This window comes from Meriones unguiculatus, chromosome 19, assembly GCF_030254825.1.
Source record: "Meriones unguiculatus strain TT.TT164.6M chromosome 19, Bangor_MerUng_6.1, whole genome shotgun sequence".
NCBI classification, from domain to species: domain Eukaryota; kingdom Metazoa; phylum Chordata; class Mammalia; order Rodentia; family Muridae; genus Meriones; species Meriones unguiculatus.
The window spans coordinates 61,621,120-61,639,483 of record NC_083366.1 but is presented as its reverse complement, the minus strand read 5'-3'; the positions used below and the strand labels follow the sequence as shown (position 1 = coordinate 61,639,483).

At 46.8% G+C, this 18,364-nt stretch overlaps 1 protein-coding gene across 2 annotated transcripts in view; it reads right to left on the bottom strand.

Annotated features, from left to right (window-relative positions):
* Positions 1 to 18,364, bottom strand: part of Cap2 (cyclase associated actin cytoskeleton regulatory protein 2) — a 137,152-nt gene that overhangs the window by 14,168 nt on the left and 104,620 nt on the right. For both annotated transcript variants that reach the window (XM_021642820.2, XM_060373113.1), the window contains one exon: positions 598 to 787. In XM_021642820.2, coding sequence (XP_021498495.1) covers positions 598 to 787 — 190 coding nt within the window. The remainder of the gene's footprint in view (positions 1 to 597; positions 788 to 18,364) is intronic.

The following is an 18,364-nucleotide window of genomic DNA, read 5'->3' as shown; positions in this document are numbered from 1 at the left end:
ATTCTCAGCTTCCAGCCCCTCATAGAGCGACCTCTGTGCCCTCAATCCTATTAGTTGTGCAAAGCAACAACAACAACAAACCGACAATACACCTTTTGGCAACCTGCCTATATTGCCCAGCATGCATGTCCTGGTGATGCTGACGCATTTTAAGCATTTACATTAAAGCCATCATCTGTCTGCTATATGAAGGCAAAGGTAGTTCCACGACAGACCTTCCGAGAGCCAACACTCTGTGGCAGCTGGGGATGTAGTGTTTATTTTTATTCTGTTTGATGTCGATGACTTCGTTTTGGAGAAGGGTTGGGGAGCACTGGGGCTGAGGGGGTGCCACTCCTTGGTCAGCTGAAACGCAGCGTCTCTCGGTTCCCACTGGCCCATAGTGCAGCCAAGTGGAGGGCAGGTTCCTGGAGCTGAAGAGCACCCAGGCTCCCACGGCCCAGAGGCAGTTCCTCCCCCCCACCCCCACCCCCTCCCCCTCCCTCGTTTTAAGGATGGCGGCAGAGGGATGTGCATCCTTTTCACCAGGGCCCTGGAGAATCCGTGTGCCTGGAACCCCAGGGTCAGGGAGCTGGCTTCAAGGATTTGTTTTCTTACCTTTTGTGATGGCTTCTCCCTGATTAAGCTGGGCGAATAAGGCTGATCGAGAAGGAGAGGACGCCTCAGTTTTACCCTCATTCTCAAAAAGTGGAGGTGGCCCAGGGGGAGGTGGCGGCGGAGGTGGTGGAGGGAGACCAGGCCCAGAGGAGAGGATAGAAAACACAGATGCCGCGGATGCTACAGGACCCTGTGGGAGACAGAAGGTGGGAGCTTTGCTCAGACTGAAGGTCTGGCTGGGATTCTGTCAGGGGTACAAGACTCTCTAGTCGGGTCCCAGAGGCACAGCCACAAATTGGGAATCTATGTGGCGGCCCGGGATTGGGGTGGGATCTTCTTGGGAACATAGTCTGTTGGGTGGGCCTTCCCACTGCAAAGTCATCAGAAAACACCCACAGGACCATATTTATGTCCAAGGCTTGGATAAGAATGAAACTGGGCCCTGACTAATTAGAATCATGAGAAAAAGTGGTTCAATGGATAAGAAAATTTACTTTTTTGTGGGCATTGGAAACTATAACCGCTAAGAGAGACAGAGACTGGGTGGGCTTTTGAAACCCCAAAGCCCACCCCCAGTGACACACCTGCTAATCCTTCCCAAACAGTTTACCCACTGGGAACCAGACATTTAGACATGTGAGCCTATGGGGGCCTTTCTCATTCAAACAACCACATTTGATATATTTTTACTTATTTATGTGATGTCTGTTGGGTGTATGTGATGGGTGCCTGCTGATGTAAGTTTCCTTGAATCCGGAGTTATAGCCAATTGTGACATGAGTGCTAGGAACAGAACACAGGTCCTCTGGAAGAGCAGCCAGTGCTCTTAAGCACTGAGCCATCTCTTCTTCATAGAATATTATAAACACTGACACACACCCATGAAAAGGAATTAGAAGCCAATTAAATTTTAAAGAGGCAGAGCCAGGGATAGTGGGACATGCCAGGAATTCCATCGCTGAGTGTTTGAGGAAGGAGAATAACCAGTTTCAGACAACCCTGGGCTTATCCTATAGAGATAGGTTTTGGGCCACATGTCTCAAACTATGCCGTAATAGAAAACTAAGAAACAGGAGAGACAGAGCAGTTTGTGTGTTTTCAAATAGCAAATACAAAAGCTGAAACGTTATGTAAGTACTAAATGATCATGAATACAGCATAATCTTATTTTCATAAACAACTTGGTATTATGAGATGTCAGAGTCAGGGAGTTTCACTCTTCAGTTGTCTTTTAAAACAGCTCTTTTCGAGCACTTACATAATGTCTATTCAGCACAGAGTCACTGTGAATAGAAACGATTCCTCTCTCATTCGGAAGGTGTGTCTTTGAGCCCCAGCAGGCGGAAGCCTCCTCTCCTGGAGCCATGATTCAAAGCACTTTTTTTTTTTTTTTCCTAAGGAGGGGCAGCCTGGCTCCTGTCAGGGTTCTGGGGTCAAGCAGAAAATGATTTCACAGTTCTTGAGACCAACCAATTTCTCTCCCCAGGTTCCCAAATGGTTTCTGTCATGTTACTGAGGTGAAATTTGAGGGACTTCTCCAACTCATAGAGGACAGAACAGTATAATCTTGGCACATCAAGCCAGACCCCAGGCCTTGGTGAGAGCCATGAGATACTACTCTTTCTCATAACCGTGTCATTATTCACGCAGCCACTAGAGGGGCAGTCCCCTCCTTCAGCATCTGAAACTCTTCGGCTTTGCAGAGCCCCTGTTTTGTGAGAAAGGGAGCCTGCCCTGGCTTCCACATCTTAGAAACATCTTAGAAATACCGCTCCCTTCATTCTCAGAATCCAGGAGCTGGAAGGCGACACAGCGACGGACAAGCCGCATCCCATCTTCTGGGGACTTTGACACGTTCAGATGGTTGGCCTGGCGACAGCAGACAGTGTTTACAGAGATACATGTGGAAAATAAAACCTCCCAAATCCGGGCTGCCTTGATCATGCCCTTCCCAGGTGTGGCCACATTTCTACAGCATTCGCTGGGTACCAGGTTCTGGTTTCCAAGGTTACTTTGTGATTAGCATTCAGCGGCTTTACTGAACAGCGGACTGAAAACCAAACCGATTAGGCCTTCCCTGAATTGAATCTCTTTGGGTTGCACCCAAAGCCTGGGAGGAAAGGAATTTATCTTTGCTTGCCTTCTTTTTCTGCACCCTGTCACAGACCACAGCCTCAGTGCTTTCCACACACTCTTGTGACCTGGCACCTGGTGGGCAGCAGCCAGCAAGAGTGATCCTGCCTGAAAGCCAGTGAGGAAGGCAGGCACTGGGGTGGGGTGGGGTTGAGGAAGGGCTCTCAGGGGCCAAATGTTTTTGTTGATTTAGTACTTACTGACTACTCACTCAGGACTCAGCTCTATGCCTCAGATTTATCAGAACCCTTGAAAATACCCACGGCTCTGTTAAAATTTCCCAAGTCCAGGCCGTATGGCGGAAATACTAACTTGGGAACGGAAGTGGGGTGGGACGCACGCTCCCGTGTGTTTGGGTGAACGGAAGTGGGGTGGGACGCTCGCTCCCGTGTGTCTGTGTGCATTTTGCCCTGACCCTACCTTCCTCGGCGATTGCAGCGCGGGGATGAGCTTGGGAGCGAGCTTCCTGTCCTATGGGCTGAGATGAACCCGTGACTAAGACAATGTCATTTGGGCTGTACTGAAATCCTTCTGACAGAAAAGGAAGCCAGGAACCCAGAAAGGCTGTTCAAATTCCACAAGAAACCAGCAGGCAAGGCCAGAGGCATAGCTCTAGCATGTGTTGTAAATTTAGCCTTCTTTACAGAAATCCTTTGTCTATATTCAGACTTTTATTTTTCAGAGACAGGGTCTCATGTAGCCCATGTTGGCCTGGAACTCTTGATCTGTCTGCCCCCCACCTTTCATGATGTAGGATTATATGTGTTTACCCGGTATCCAGCTACATCAACAACAAAATCTCTCTCTCTCTCTCTCTCTCTCTCTCTCTCTCTCTCTCTCTACCTACCTACCTATTTACTATTTATGCATGTACTTGTCTTGCCATAATGCCTGCGTGGAGGTCAGAGTTTACAGGGATCAAGTCTTCTTTTCTGGGAATGGAACGCAGGTGATGAGGCTTGGCATCAGTTTGAGCCCTCTGACCCTAGGTCCACATGAAAGTGGGATGGGGCGGAGAGGTGCCCCAGTCTTTTGTAGGTCTGAGGTTGGGGCTCTGTGCCCCAGAACCCAAAGAGGTAATCTGTGGCGGGTGAGTACTGCTCTGGTGTCTTGGGGCACACAGTTCTGCCTGTAAGGTGTAGTTGGTACAAAGCAGGCCTCTGGGCTGGTGGAGCGTGTGCCCACCTGCTAGTCTGTGGGAGCTGAGTTTCCAATCACTCTGTTGGGGAGAGGAATTTCGGGGGTGGAAATATGACCAAAGTACATTGTAAGCACATATGAAATTCTCAAAGAATTAATACAAGTGTTATATTAAAAAGGTAAAGTCACTGGTCAAAGGAAAGACTAGAGGCATGGATTGCCTTGTTAAACAGCGTTTTTCCTGGTTCTCCCCTTGTGCTGGGAGGAGCATAAAATCCTTGACTTAGATTTTTTTTTTTTTTTTTTTGAGACAGGGTCTTGCTATGTGGGTCGGGCTGGCCCCACACTCCAGTCCTCCCACGACAAGAATCATTAGTGTCGCGCGCGTGCCTGGCTTGGTTTAGTTTTAATCTCCCCTGCTCCACACTGGCCTCTCACACCTGCACCGGGTTGCTTTCTTATGAACGATCTTCATGTCGTGGGGAGATTAGACCTCTTGGTTTGGGTACTGGCACCTCAGCCATGCTTTAGTAGTCTGTTGTAGAATCTGGCCTCTTGCCCAGTTACTTCTGTAGTCACTGACAGAGGAAGGACACGCTTGTACCCAGACCCTGGTTCCCGATGGAGTGTTTGACTTGTTCTATGATGGGATCTTAAAGTCCTAGGGACCAGAGATTGGAAGGCAGTGGTCTTCAGCATGCTACCTTTGGAAGGCAGACATAACAGGTAGCTGATATACCAGAGTGATCAGGCCAGATGGGAACAATATTACCAGGGCTGGGTGCCTCAGGTGCCTTGGACAACAATGGGAACGGAGGCTGTAGGTAATGTGGGGGAACAAGTTTGGAGGAGAGGGCACAGGAGCGGGGCAGGTTTTATATTCTTCAGAATTTGAGTTGGGTTTGTGCAGAGACATAGGAGAGCTCGCCAAGAGGCGGTCTGCCTGTCTCTAAAGGTGTGAGTCCTGCCTCGGGAACCTGAGGGGATGTCACTGAAGAGGGTCCCCTTCTCTGCTGGGTACCAATGAGGTCTTGGGAGGCTCATTAGCATGTGGACTTCTCCATTCCTTGAGTGGAGGCTTTGAGACCAGACCCGGGTAAAGCGCCTATAGGATGCTTTGAGGTGTGGTCTACTTGTGGATTACCTCAGTAGTTTGGATCTTTCCCACAGGTTCTTCTTCCTGCCCCCCCCCCACCGGGGAGGGGAGGTCATGTGACCGGGATGAGGTCACCTAGCCAAGAAAGTGATGCTGAGAACTGAAGGTAGGATCTCAATTAGGAGCTCTGAGGGAGACAGGCTTAACTTTGCCCCCCCCCCGTCTCTCCCCACCTCCCAGTCTCTTTCTGTGTGCTTGGGTGTGTGCAGGTGTGGCTTTGTTCTTCAGGAATCATCTACCTCATTTAGGCCAAGGAACAATGTTCAGATGTCAGTTCTGATCTTCCCCCAAGAGGGTCAAACTCAGGTCATCCGGGTTGGTGGCAGGTGCCTTTACTCACTGAGCTGCAGTGCCAGCCCTACCCACGCCATGCTTTCAACAAACACAAACCAGGGGCAGGTGGATCTCTGTGAGTTTGAGGCCAGCCTTGTCTACAAAGTGAGTTCAAGACTGCCAAGGTTACATGGAGAAACCCTGTCTCAAAAAACCAAACCAAACCAAACCAAACCAAAAACAGCAACACACACACATACACACCAACCAACCAACCAAACAACCAACCAAAAAATCAAAATCAAACCAAACCACCACTACTAACAACGCCCCCAAAACAAACAAACAAACAAACAAACAAACAAACCCATGGGCCCTCGGGAGTGAGGCTCAGATCTTGAGGCTCGCAAGGCAAGTGTTTTACCAGCTGAACTACTGGCCCAGCTCAAAGAAAGCTTTTCTTAATACTTTTTTTTTTTTAAATACGCTTGACTCAAACGATTACTAACGTTTCATAACCACAGCATAGAGTCAGACATCTTAGTGCTCAGAACCCGGGGAGGGGAGGTCATGTGACCGGGATGAGGTCACCTAGCCAAGAAAGTGATGCTGAGAACTGAAGGTAGGATCTCAATTAGGAGCTCTGAGGGAGACAGGCTTAACCTTGCCAAGGCTGCAGCGACTCCTCACCCCACCGCCGCAAACACTTAAACCTTCTTTCTGAGGCTGCAGAGATGAGCATCTGGAGTGTCTTAGAGTCTTCAGGCTGGGCACGATTAAAGAAGAGCGTCTATAAAAGTCATGTAACAATAGCTTTCCACTTAACAAAAAAAAAAAAAAGAGAAGCAGAACATTTATGATTTCCAATGGCTGTGTTCCCAGTGCAAAAGTTCACTTATGTTGCAAGAACATGACACAGAAATCCCAAATGAGGCTTTTAAGGCCTATTAAGATTAATTCCGAGAGCAGATGTTTGATTATGGACTTTTTTTTTTTTTTTCTGGCACAAAGACTTTTAAAAGAAAGTTAATGTTCTACAAATCGCTCTAAATTAATGTCACTGTCCTGGAAACAGCTGTCTCTCCCATTTTTAAAGCCATGAACTGCAGGCACAAACCCCAGGAAACATTCCAAGGAGCACACGGGCGTTTGTGAGTTTGGGGTTCTCTACAGTTATGTACAGTACATGGTGCTCACCACAGCTGTGCAGTATTGTATCTCAAGGCTTGGTCTCATCGACAGCTAACTCTCAGAGCAGTTTCTGAGACGGAGTCCTGCCTTGAATTTACCATGTAGCCCAGGCTGGTCTCAGTACCCCCAGTGACCCCCTTGCCTCAGCCTCCCGAGGGCTGTGATTGCAGGCACGAGCCATCACGCCAGTCCCCTAGAATTGAGATTTTATTAGAAAGGGAAATTACTTAGAACTTTAAGTAGAATTTTGCTAAGGCTCTCTGGTGGTGGTTCTATATAATTAACATGAATTTTCGTTCCTCCCAAGACTTCTTAATTTAACCACTTCTTTCAGATGTAGTCTAAACTCACATCTAAATACACCATAAAAATTATTCTGCTTATCTATCTTTTTGAGTTTGTAGCAAGAAGGGACAAAAGGGCTAGTTTGTGTGGGGCCAGAAAGCCAGACCTAGGCTTACAGTGGCTTTGAGCTGGACCACTATTGGGGTTTTTTTGCAAGTCCCTTTATTCTGAAAAAAAAAAAAAAAGGAGGGAATTTAAGCAAAGAAGAAATATATAGACAGCAATAACCTCTGGCTTTGAGAATAGGTCAAGCAACCAACATCTTGGTTGGTATTTTTACCGTCATTTAAAAAGCAGGGACTGAGAACATAAAATTATCATATGATCCTTTCTTGGAACAGGTGGATTATGTTGCTTACAGCAGGGCCTTTGCCGAGACATCTCTTCTATAAAACTAGCTCAGTGACAGTAATATTTTGAGCCACCTGTCCTTAAAGTATTTGTGGAGATGCTAGATGAGGCCACAGGAATGGAGCAGCTGACGCGCAGCAGTGTTTATGGGTCTTGTTTCTTCCCTCTTTCACGGACACACATTTGGTTCTCTTGTTTCTGGGCTGAATCTCTCTGGCTGTCCTTGGTTGAACCACCTAGGCCCACCCCTAACTATCTTCAGGGAGCAGTGACAGCCCATGTGTGGGCTTGGTCATACCTTTAGATGTTTAAAAGTTCCCAGGCCATTTCACTCACGTTTGTCACCATAAGAACCCATGGTGTTTTAAAGCTAACATTCTGTATAAAATGCCATTGGTTAGCTTTTCTGAAGACAAAGAATCACAAACGGCCTGGTATAATTAATACAGGAAACATAAGGGCGATAAACCTCTCATTTCCATAACAGGAAAACTGGCTAAAGAAAGAATAAAAGTCTTTAATCTCTCTTTCTCTCACTCTCTCTCTCATTGGGTCCATGTAGATCAGGCTGGACTCCAACTCACTATGTAGCTAAGGAAGATTTGACTTTGGATCCTCCTGTTCCTGCCTCCTAAGACCTAGAATAACAGGCATGTGCCCGTATGCCTAGTTTCTGCAGTGTTGGGAATTGAACACAGGGCTTCAAGTAAAGATCTCCACCATCCCAGCCTTTAAAATGCCTTCCGATCACAAATTCATGATTTAGGGTTTGATTCATTTTATTCGATTGAAACAGGACTCACGTAGTCTAGGTTGCCCTGAAATCCACTCTACACTGAGACACCTCCATCCTCAGCCTTTCTGATGTTGGGTTTACAACAGTTCTTTCACTTTCATCCATCCTAAGACAGGCTCTTGGCTTGTGGCTGGTGGGCCATGAAGCTTGCTATGTGGAACTGGCTGTCAGTGACCCTTCTGCCTCCGTCTCCCAAGCGCTGGGATTACAGGTGTGTGCCACTGTGCTTGGCTATGCGGTTTTTACTTCCTCACTTTGATCAAGGGCAGTGAACTCAACACAGCTTCAGACATAAAGAACTTCCTTCAGGAGGTGCCGATTTCACATTCGTGCTCATGTCACAGTTCCATTACAATCATAACAAAGAAAGAGGACTGTGGGGCTGGGCAGATGGCCCAGTGGGTAAGCCTGCTTGCTCTGCAGGCATGAGGACCCAAGTTTGAATTTCCGGTACCCACACAAAAGGCTGGTTGTCGCTGTGTGTGCCTGTAGCCCCAGCTCTGGGGGAGTGGAGACATGCTAGCCAGCCTAGCTGAGATGGTGAGCCTGGTCCAGTGAGTGACAAAGACCCCTATCTCAAGGCAATGAGGAAGAGGGTAGTCAAAGCAGGACACTGGAAGCCCCATTTTGGCCTCAACAGGTTTGCACGAAGGTACACATTTCCACCCACACTCAGGGGCATATGCCACATACCATGCCGCACCAAAAATCACACACACACAGATAAATAAGGAAATATAAAACTGAAGGGTGCCTGCACAGCCGCAGAGGATGACCATCCTAGTGACACAAATGCGAGCTGGCGTGGACTTAGGACTTCAGGCTGAATTCTTTTTGCCATTTCTTTGGGTTTTGAGACCTCTGCCAAAGAAAATAAAGTTCCCGGGAGCCATTCCAAGAAAGCAGAATTGTTAATAATGCCACCGGGAAGTGCTACATGGTATTTTAAGAGTTTGTTTATTAATAACTTTTGGAAAAGTCAGTTTAGAGACTGTTTTCTAGTTTATTAATGGATATTGAACACAATGGAAATTTCAGATTTCCACAAGTCCTAATGCTCATGTGCAATCCTATAAAAAGGTGGCGCACAGCTATGAGACGACATGGGGCCCGTCTGGATTAGTTCTTTTCGGGGTCAAGGCTCCAAACAGCCTTATGAAAAGATGCAAAAAGGGAGGTCACTAAGAGCCCAAATCTCAGGGCGAGGCTGTGGCTTGGTGGGAAGCATTGCTTGCTCATGGTTTTGATCCCCAGCAGGCACAAACTGGCATTGCCACGTGCCAGTAATTCTAGCATTTGAGAGTTGGAGGCAGGAGGATCAGAAGTTCAAGGTCATCCTTGGCTACAAAGGGAGTATGAATCCAGCCCAGGCTACATGAGACCATGTCTCAAAAACTAAACAGAACAATAAGGACAACGAAAACCCCGAGCCCCGAATATCAATGTTTCACCCTAATTTCTCATGACTTTGTTCTTCCCTGTCTCAGGATGGCTATCTTCCTGTGAATTTTGTGTGTTGCTTGCTCCTTTTGTGACATGGACAAATCAGAGCATTGGTGATTGATGAAAAATAAAACAGAATAAGTGAAACCAGGTCACCTCAGGGATGGAGTGACAGCTTTATGTTGGAAAACAGCCTGATAAGAGAAACATTCAGTCAGTGCCAGGAAAGCTAGATTTGTGCTTGCTGTCTTTATTTGCATATTTAGATGAGACCTTCCAAAAATGTCGGAGGTGATTCCTGTTAAAAGTGGACCGGGCCATCCCAACCGAGACGAGACAATATATAATAATACACGAGGGCACAGTCCAATCCACTTGTGTGATCTAGGATTTTGAGAGAAGACGGCTTGGTGAGGGGCCGTTGCTAAGGGTCTGACCTTGCTTTGCAACTGATACGTAGACCAAATCTGGAATCTCCAAGTTGTCTTTTCTTCTGCACTGCCAGCATCAGCAACATGAAAGCACAATTTCTCATAAAAAAGGAAAAATAAAATTTGCATGGGAAAACTTCCCGGAGTTAAAGATAGCCGAGCATACCCATCAAAGGGAGCATGCTGATGGAGAGCCAGCGGCTACGTAAATGCAAGAGTGAGGCGTGCTTTGACTCAGCTGGACCATGACCAGACTAAAGTTGGCCCGTTGAGCCTAACTCTGTCACTGAATTCAAGATTATTTTTCAATTAGTATCTTAAAGAAATGATCATGCTGCCTTGAAAGATCAGCCCTTTGTAAAAAGCAGACAAATGCAAGTTAAGAGCTGTTAGAGAGATCATTTATATCGTATTTGTATTTTTACCTGAAAAAAAATTTAAATGAAAACGCCTGGAAGTGTCATGTTTTGAGCTTAAGAGTTGAGGTATGGTCACGGAGGGTAACCTGTGCCAATGCAGGGTAACCCTTGCTAACACAGAATCATGGGTGCTTCAAATCTAGCTCCAAATTTCACGGGGAAAAGGTCACCTGATGCTTGGGTTTCCTGTGGTCCCCTTCCTGTCTCCCTCCCCATCTTTCCGTCTCTCTCTTTTTTCCCTCCCTCCCTCCCTCCCTCCCTCCCTCCCTCCCTCCCTCCCTCCCTCCCTTCTTTGCAGTACTGAGGCTGGAACCCAAGGCTTCAAGAATGCCAGGTAGGCGCTCTGCCATGGAGCCTATCCCCAGGGACTGTAATGTGCCTTGTTGGCATGACATTGTGGTAGACTGGGCCTAGGGGCCACCCCTCTGCAGAGTTTTCATATTTACATGATGACCTGTATCGTTCATCTAGTTGTCTTTCTTTAAGAAAATCCATTTTCGCTTAATGTAATACCAGACTCAGTTTCCTGAGTTTATGTTATCTGAAGAGGCTTCAGATGGCGAGGGGAAGGACAGGGGAGCGTTACTGACTGGTGTGAAAATGTGCTGTGCGCTCCTGTCACCACCACAGTGTAGGAATAAAAACACATATTCACACGGCTCATCAGCACTGGACACAGCCTGCCGTCGGTGATGTAAGACCGCGTAGTTTTCGTTGTGAGGAAACCTGATGTCAAAGGAATGCCCCTGACTAGGTCAGAGTTGGGGGCCACCATCTATTTCTCAGGCCCTGGGGCAACCACTGCCGGGGATACTGGGTCACCTCTTCTCAGGGAGCTCAGAGCCTTGGAGCAGAGGAGACACGTCTGTGCTCCCAGCCAGGCCTCTACCTCTCCACCCCAGCTCTCCAGGCCTTAGTTTAGAAGGCTTCTACTAACTGAGCGACTCTTAAAGACCCTGCAAGGTTTAACTCTAATATGTTTATAGGATTTATGGAACGGAGTGTGTGTGTGTGTGTGTGTGTGTGTGTGCTGGAGGAGGTCAGAGGTCAATTTCCAGGCCCTATTCTTTAGGAGTCATCCACTTTAGTGTTTTGAGATGGTGTCTCTCCCTGGGACCTGGGGCTTCCATTATGCTAGGTGGCTCAGTGAGCCTCAGGGATCTGTTCCCATCTCCCGAGAGCTGTCGGAACAAGTACAAGCTGCCACACGCGGCTTCTCACGTGGGTGCAAGCCTTCGTTCCTGGAACACTTTTAGGAAGATGTATGTCATACCACAATCATTTGCTGGTGAACCTGGGTTTGCTCAACTCCAGAACTTTGGAGTTCCTTTCTTAGTCCTCTTAGTGCCGCCAGCCAAGGAAGGTGGCACAGGACCTGAGGTGCGAGTAGGTGCCTCGTCAACATTTTCTGATGTCAATAGATGACTTATAAACTCGAGATTATGGAGGAGGAAGTGCAGATCTTCTGCAGGGAGACAGGGTGCTCTAAGCTGGGGCAGGGCATGGTGGTACGAGGAGGTCTGGTGAGTTTCTAAAGAAAGGATTGTTTTAACTAGACTGTCTTAGTCCCATCTCCTGTTGCTGTGGTAAAACACCTGGAAAAAGTAATTTAAGCGGGGGGTGGGAGGGGAGATTTTGCTCGAAAATACCGGGTTGTAGCCCGTTACAAGCTAGTGGGAAATTGAAGCAACCACTAACATCATAGCCACAGTCAAGATGTACACATTTATGTCCAGTTCCCTTTCTTCTTTCCTGCAAAGTTCAGGATTCCTTACCCAGGGAACCATGGCACCTGCGTGCAGTGTTTCTGCCTCAATTAACATAAGAGGATCTGCTACCAACATGCCCATGGGGCAACTAGGTCTAGATAACCCCTCACTGAGACTCTTCTAGATTTCCTGGACACTGTATCAAGTTGGCAGTGAAAACTGAGAATCTCACGGCTGAAAGATGAGAAGGATCGTGACACAGGGAACCAGGAAAAGGAGATTCTAGGAGTAGGGGACATGAACATTGGCATGATAATAAACAAACGGAACTGTTGTTAATGGTCTCATAAGAACATGTTGAATCACACCAGTACAGTCTTTCCAAAGTTCACTGCCTGACGCTGTATATTTAACAAACGGCTAGTCAGAAAGGTGCCTGTTAGAATGCCCTTCAATGCTGGGGTGCACCTCAGCCATAAAGTATCTGCTTAGCATCTGGCCCTGAGTTGGATCCTCAGAACTCACCCACTAAGTGTCCTCCATATCTATTTGTGAACACACACAGAAAATAACTGTTGATGTTCGTACTCTGCTTCTCAGAGCGGGCAGGGAATTATTTGAAGCAATATTATCTCTTTTGGAGGCTCTGTGCATTTTATCCACTAGAAAGGCTGAAACTTATTTTTATAAAAGGCTGATTTTCTATGCGATAGCATCCTGGAAAGGATGAGTTGAAGGCTTTATCTGCCATGCTCCTGTTTCCTATCCATGTGGTCCTCTTCCTTGCAAGCTCTCCCATTTTGATGTCCTCTCTCCTGCTATGCCCGAGGAGAAGCCTTTATCAGAGCCCAGACAGATAGGGTTTCCCATTCTTGGACTTCCAGTCTTCAAAACTGTGAGCTAAAGAACACTTTTTGCTTATAAAGTACCCAGCTTGGGGTGTTTTGTTATAGCAAAAGAAAATGAACAAATAAGCACATTCATCTCTATTGTGGAGAACACTTTTGCTTGGCTACTTCCTTAAACCATAACCTTCTGATGGCCTGGTGGTTTGTGAAAGAATGACTGTCAAGACATCCTCAATTACACTGAAGTTATCAACAGTATAAATTAGGGAAACTATTTATTTATTTTTGACACATAACAAAACAAATAAATCATTTGTGGGCTGGAAAGACAGCTTGGCAATTAGAAGCATAAACTGCTCTTCCACATGACCCAGCACCTACATGGCAGCTCACAGCTGTCTGTAGCTCCAGTTTTAGGAGATATGACCCCCTCACACAGACATACATGTTGGCAAAACAGCAATACACATAAAGTGAAAATAAATTTGTTTTTGAGACAGGGTCTTGCTATGTTGCTCAGGCTGTCCTCACACTTGTAGCAATCCCCTTGCCTCAGCCTCCTGAGTGCCAGGATTACGGGTATGTGCTACCATGCCCACCTCAACTTATGGAATCCTAACTGAACATGTCTTACTAACATGGTCCCAGGATGATGGCTTAGGTCAGTTAGGAATGAGAGTTATCTTCTGACCCCTCAGACTTAGAGGCTCTGAGTTCTTGGTTGTGAAAATTTTCTAGCAAATAGAATAATCTTGACTATTAAATCAGACAGTTTTAAAAGTTACTACTATTTTGATTTACGGAGGGAGACAAATGCTCTAAAATATTTATACATTCTTATCAACAAACACTAAAACTCAAAAGGTATTTATGAGATAATAGAAAGTTATAAACACAGAACTCAAAGCTCCATAGTTTTGTTAATTCTACATGAACTTGAAGCTATGTGACTGCTATGGACACCACACACACACACACACACACACACACACACACACGCCCACACACCCGGTCTACTGAGACACAACATGGGTTAAAATAAAGTTATGCTAATATACACTGATCTTAAAACTTCCAGGCAGACCCTGAATCTCTCAGCACTAATCTGTCAATTTAGACAACTGGTTTGCAGATAATCAAGAGATCATTATGTGAAAACTTGACTCCTTAGTTCTATAAAGTCCCCCCCTTCCTGAAGCTCCTCCCTGAAGGTCACTAGTAACAAGTGGTGTATTACACTACCAATTCCAGATGTGTTACTTACATTAGCATCCCTATGATAAAGAACCTGGCTGACAGAATTTAAGGGAGGAAAGCTTTATTTGGTCTCTCGGTCTAAAGGGATCACAGTCCATCACAGCAGGAAGGGATGGTAGTGGGATTGGTTTGAAACTCTGGTGCCGAGAACTAGCTCACATGTAGGTGAATCAGGAAGTAGAGGAAGGAAGATAGGTTCTCCTCTCCTCCTTTTTATTCAGTTCTGAGACTCCTGCCCACTGGGTAGAAGTATTTACATCCAGGCAGGGTTAAGGCCCCCTCACTTCATCCTCTCTGTTAGAGATCTGACAGACACACCAAAGGTGTGCCTCACTGATGCCCTAGCCATTTCTTTCTTTAATCTACTTAACAACTGGAAGTCACACTGTATGGATCATACTAGCCGGAACCTTTCAGTCGTATCAGAAATTAACCATCATCCTGGATGCCGGCAGCCTTTTCAAGGTCTCTCCCAGGCCACTACATTCACACCAGTGGCCAGCTCATCCTTCTTATGGCTTTAAGAGCTCACCTTGGTCTTTTCATTGTCTCCTTGATAGATCCTTTAAGTAGTGGGATCCTCAAGGCTTTATCCCTGTCACTCTTTTTCTATTCCTTCTCCCCTTTAATTGATGATTCTAGGCAGGTGATTTATAGCATGTGTGTCAGGCTTTCCCTTCTTTCAGTGATGCCTCCGGGCCCCTCAAGCACAACAGAGCATCAGGTGTTTTCTTCCTTTGCTAGCAGCTGCCCCTAGGATGATGTCCTGTTTCTGTTGCTTTCCCTAGAAATCCAGACTGGAAATTTTGTGTTTAGATTTGGGTCATCTACCTTCCCTCTCAGACCATCATCACCTTTGTGATCCCATTCATCCATCCTCCAATCCATCTCTTCTTTAGATCACACAGAAATCATTAGCCTCCTAACCAGTACTGGGGCCTCGGGCTCCTTCCTTCCTCAAAGCACTTTTCACAGCTTGTAACTTTCTGCTTAGCAACCTACAGTGAAAGTAACAATCCTTGACACTGCCTTTGACCCAACCCTCTTAGCATAGCTACAAAGTTGCCTTCACCAGCTCCGCAAAACTACTAGCGTTTACACCCTGCCTGGAAAAGCTGTGTGCTCATTCTGAATGTGCACAAACTGAACTCTTTGCTCAGAATTGCCCTTTTCTTTTCTTTTTGTTTCTCTCTCTCTCTCTCTCCCCTCCCTCCCTCCCTCCCTCCCTCCCTCCCTCCCTCCCTCCCTCCCTCCCTCCCTTCCTTCCTTCCTTCCTTCCTTCCTTCCTTCCTTTCCTACCTTCCTTCTCTCTCTCTCTCTCTCTCTCTCTCTCTCTCTCTCTCTCTCTCTCTCTCTCTCTAGCCCTGGCTATCCTGGAACTCCATCTGTAGACCAAGCTGGCCTCGAACTCACAGAGATTCACCTGCCTCTGATTCCTGAGTGCTGATTAAAACCGTGCACCAACTCTTATTCTCCATCCTTCAAAACCCGAAGTGCCGGTCCCCCAGTAGCCTTTCCTGCCCACCCACAGTCTAGTTAGCTTACTTTCCAGCACAGCCTTGCACTGTCGCACTGTTTTGTATATCACCATGATCTTGGGGTGGAGACGGAGGTCAGGTGGTAGGGTGCTTGCCCAGCAGTTACAAGCTCAGCTGAAGCCTGGCATACACTGGGTGAAGTGCTACAATCCCAGCACTTGAGAGATGGAGGCGGGAGGACCAGGAGCTCAAGGTGTCTTACTGGATTTGCACCAACCTACAAGTGAAAAATTGTTGTTGGAGGCCAGGGATGCCGCTCAGTGGTGGTGTGCTTGGCTCTCATGTGCTGGGCCTTGAGCTCTATGCCCAGCACAAAAAACAAAACAACCAACCCAATACCAAAACAAAACCCAACCCAAAACTTCAGAAACATTTGAGATAGGCATATCGGCACATGCTTAAAAACCTCAGGACTCAGGAGGCAGGGGCAGGAGGATTGCCCTAATTTCCAGCCCAGCCTGGTCTACACAATGAGTTCAAAGTCAACCACGGATACTTAGCAAGACTGTATCAAAAAACCAAGCCAAAACAATAACAACAACAAATGAGTCAATAAATGGCTAATAACTAAAGGCACCTGCCCACCTGAGTTTAATCTAGAGTCCCGCATGGTGGCAGGAGAGAACCAGCTCCTGATAGATGCCCTCTGACCTCCACATGGAAGCTATCACATGCATGTGCATGCCCACACACATTAAATAAAAACAGCTGAAAACTCAAACGACGGCACCAACAAAATCTTAAGCTGAGGGCCAGGGAACCGCCTGGAGTTGGCTACTCCAGAACCCCAAAGAGAGCCAGAGGAGTAGCAAGAGCAGTTAAATACATTAGATGCAGCTGTGGCAGATGTACTGGCTGGAGCTACTCTTGGGGACGAGCATCTGTCGAGGATGGCAGTGAGCTTGGCATCCCAGACAAATGGCACATGGTCTGGGGCCCAGCCACTCCCTGTGATCAGTAAACCCAGGAGCTCTAAGTGGAACTGGGGTGGAGAAGGTTGGGACCAGTTCTGTAAATAGCAAGAGGGACCAGAAGACCCGAAGCTTACACGACAATATATGTTTAACACCATGCTGTGGAGTTATTTATAGTAAGCTGGGATGCCCTCTGGCAGATTTTAATTGGCTCACAAGTGAAAGGCTAGTCTTTCACTTTGTTAATGGACATTTGGCTTTACAGTAAAAAACAGGCTGAAAGGAAAGTCCCCGCTTGGGTGAAAGAAACAGTGCTAAAGTGGCTTGCCTTGGGGAAGAAAACTTCCATCTTTATTATTTCAACCCACGACTCTCGTTTTCCTGATTGTTCATGGGAGGTTCTGATGGATGACAATTAACATGCAAAGAATATGTTTAAAACTCACACAGCTGACATCACAAACCAGATCATGGGCTAGTGAGATGACTCCACAAGTCACGGGGCTTGGGAACGGTACAAGTTAATGACTTGAGTTTGATAACCCATGTGGAAGTGGAAGGAGAGAACTAACTCCACACAGCTGTCCTCTGGGCTCGACCGAATGTTCCTGGTAAATCCACCCCTAAAACACACACACACACACAGAGAGAGAGAGAGAGAGAGAGAGAGAGAGATGGACTGAATGTCCCTGGTAAATCTACCCCAACACACACACACACACACACACACACACACACACAGAATTGTATCATACCTAAGTGCTGTGGCATGTGCCTGAAATCCCAGAAATCAAGAGTTCAAGGCTAGCCTTGGCCAGTACAGGCTACACGAGACACTGTATCAAACAAAACAACAAACAAACACCCCCCAAAAGCATAAGATTGAGTAAAGCCATCGTGTAAGTCTTTATATAATCCATCCATGCAACCTTACTCCACTTTACAGATAACTGCAGACTGTTTCTAACGTGAGAGAAACTTAGAACTGCACAAAAGAGCAGAGGTGTGTCCATAAGGCTGGCACCAAGGTGTTAATAAGCTCCACCTGTGATTGATCTTGTTCATGGAATTCCTGGGCCGATCTGAACAATGCACAGAACAAGCTCTGCTCTCTGTGTAATTACAGGTGTGAGGGCCGGGCTTCGGCTTCCCAGCTGCAGGCATCTGGTTTGAAGGACCTGCTCAGCATTCTCACAAATCTGCCCAACTGCCGGGCTGGCACACGTGTGCCTCTACCAGGCTTCTGCCAAAAGATCAATTTAGTCAACAAAGTGTCACTGAACCTTATCCTGGAAGAAACAACATAAATCAACATGAAAAATATTCTGGAGGAAGGAAACCAACGAAAAACTCAAGTAGTTTTTGGTTTGGACTGCTGCTAGGTCACGTGTTGCAGAGAAGCCCAGAGAAATAACAAGATTCCATTGACCAAAGTAAGTGTAATGAGAGCCACAGACAGATGACCCCGCAGCTGCTTCCTCTGAAGCCCCAAACGCTTCTGCCCCTCCCCAGCACACTGTGCACACGCTCCCCGACTCCCCGATCGCTGTCCCGAACAATCCCTGCCCTCAGAGTTCCACATTTGTCAGTGACAAGGGGACAGGTGGAGCAGCAGCTGCCTGGCACAGCTGCACCCTGAAGGCCAAGGTTAGGAGGGGCGGCCGGGAAATTCAGTGCCGAGTGCTGTCTTTGAGGCTAAGCACAATGCACCATGGGAGTTGCCTGGCGTCTTTACTAGTGTACTAAAAGACCCAGAATGGAAAAAAAAAACCATCAAAATCCAACTTGAAAATGGAAAAAAAACAATTACCGAGGGCCCTTGA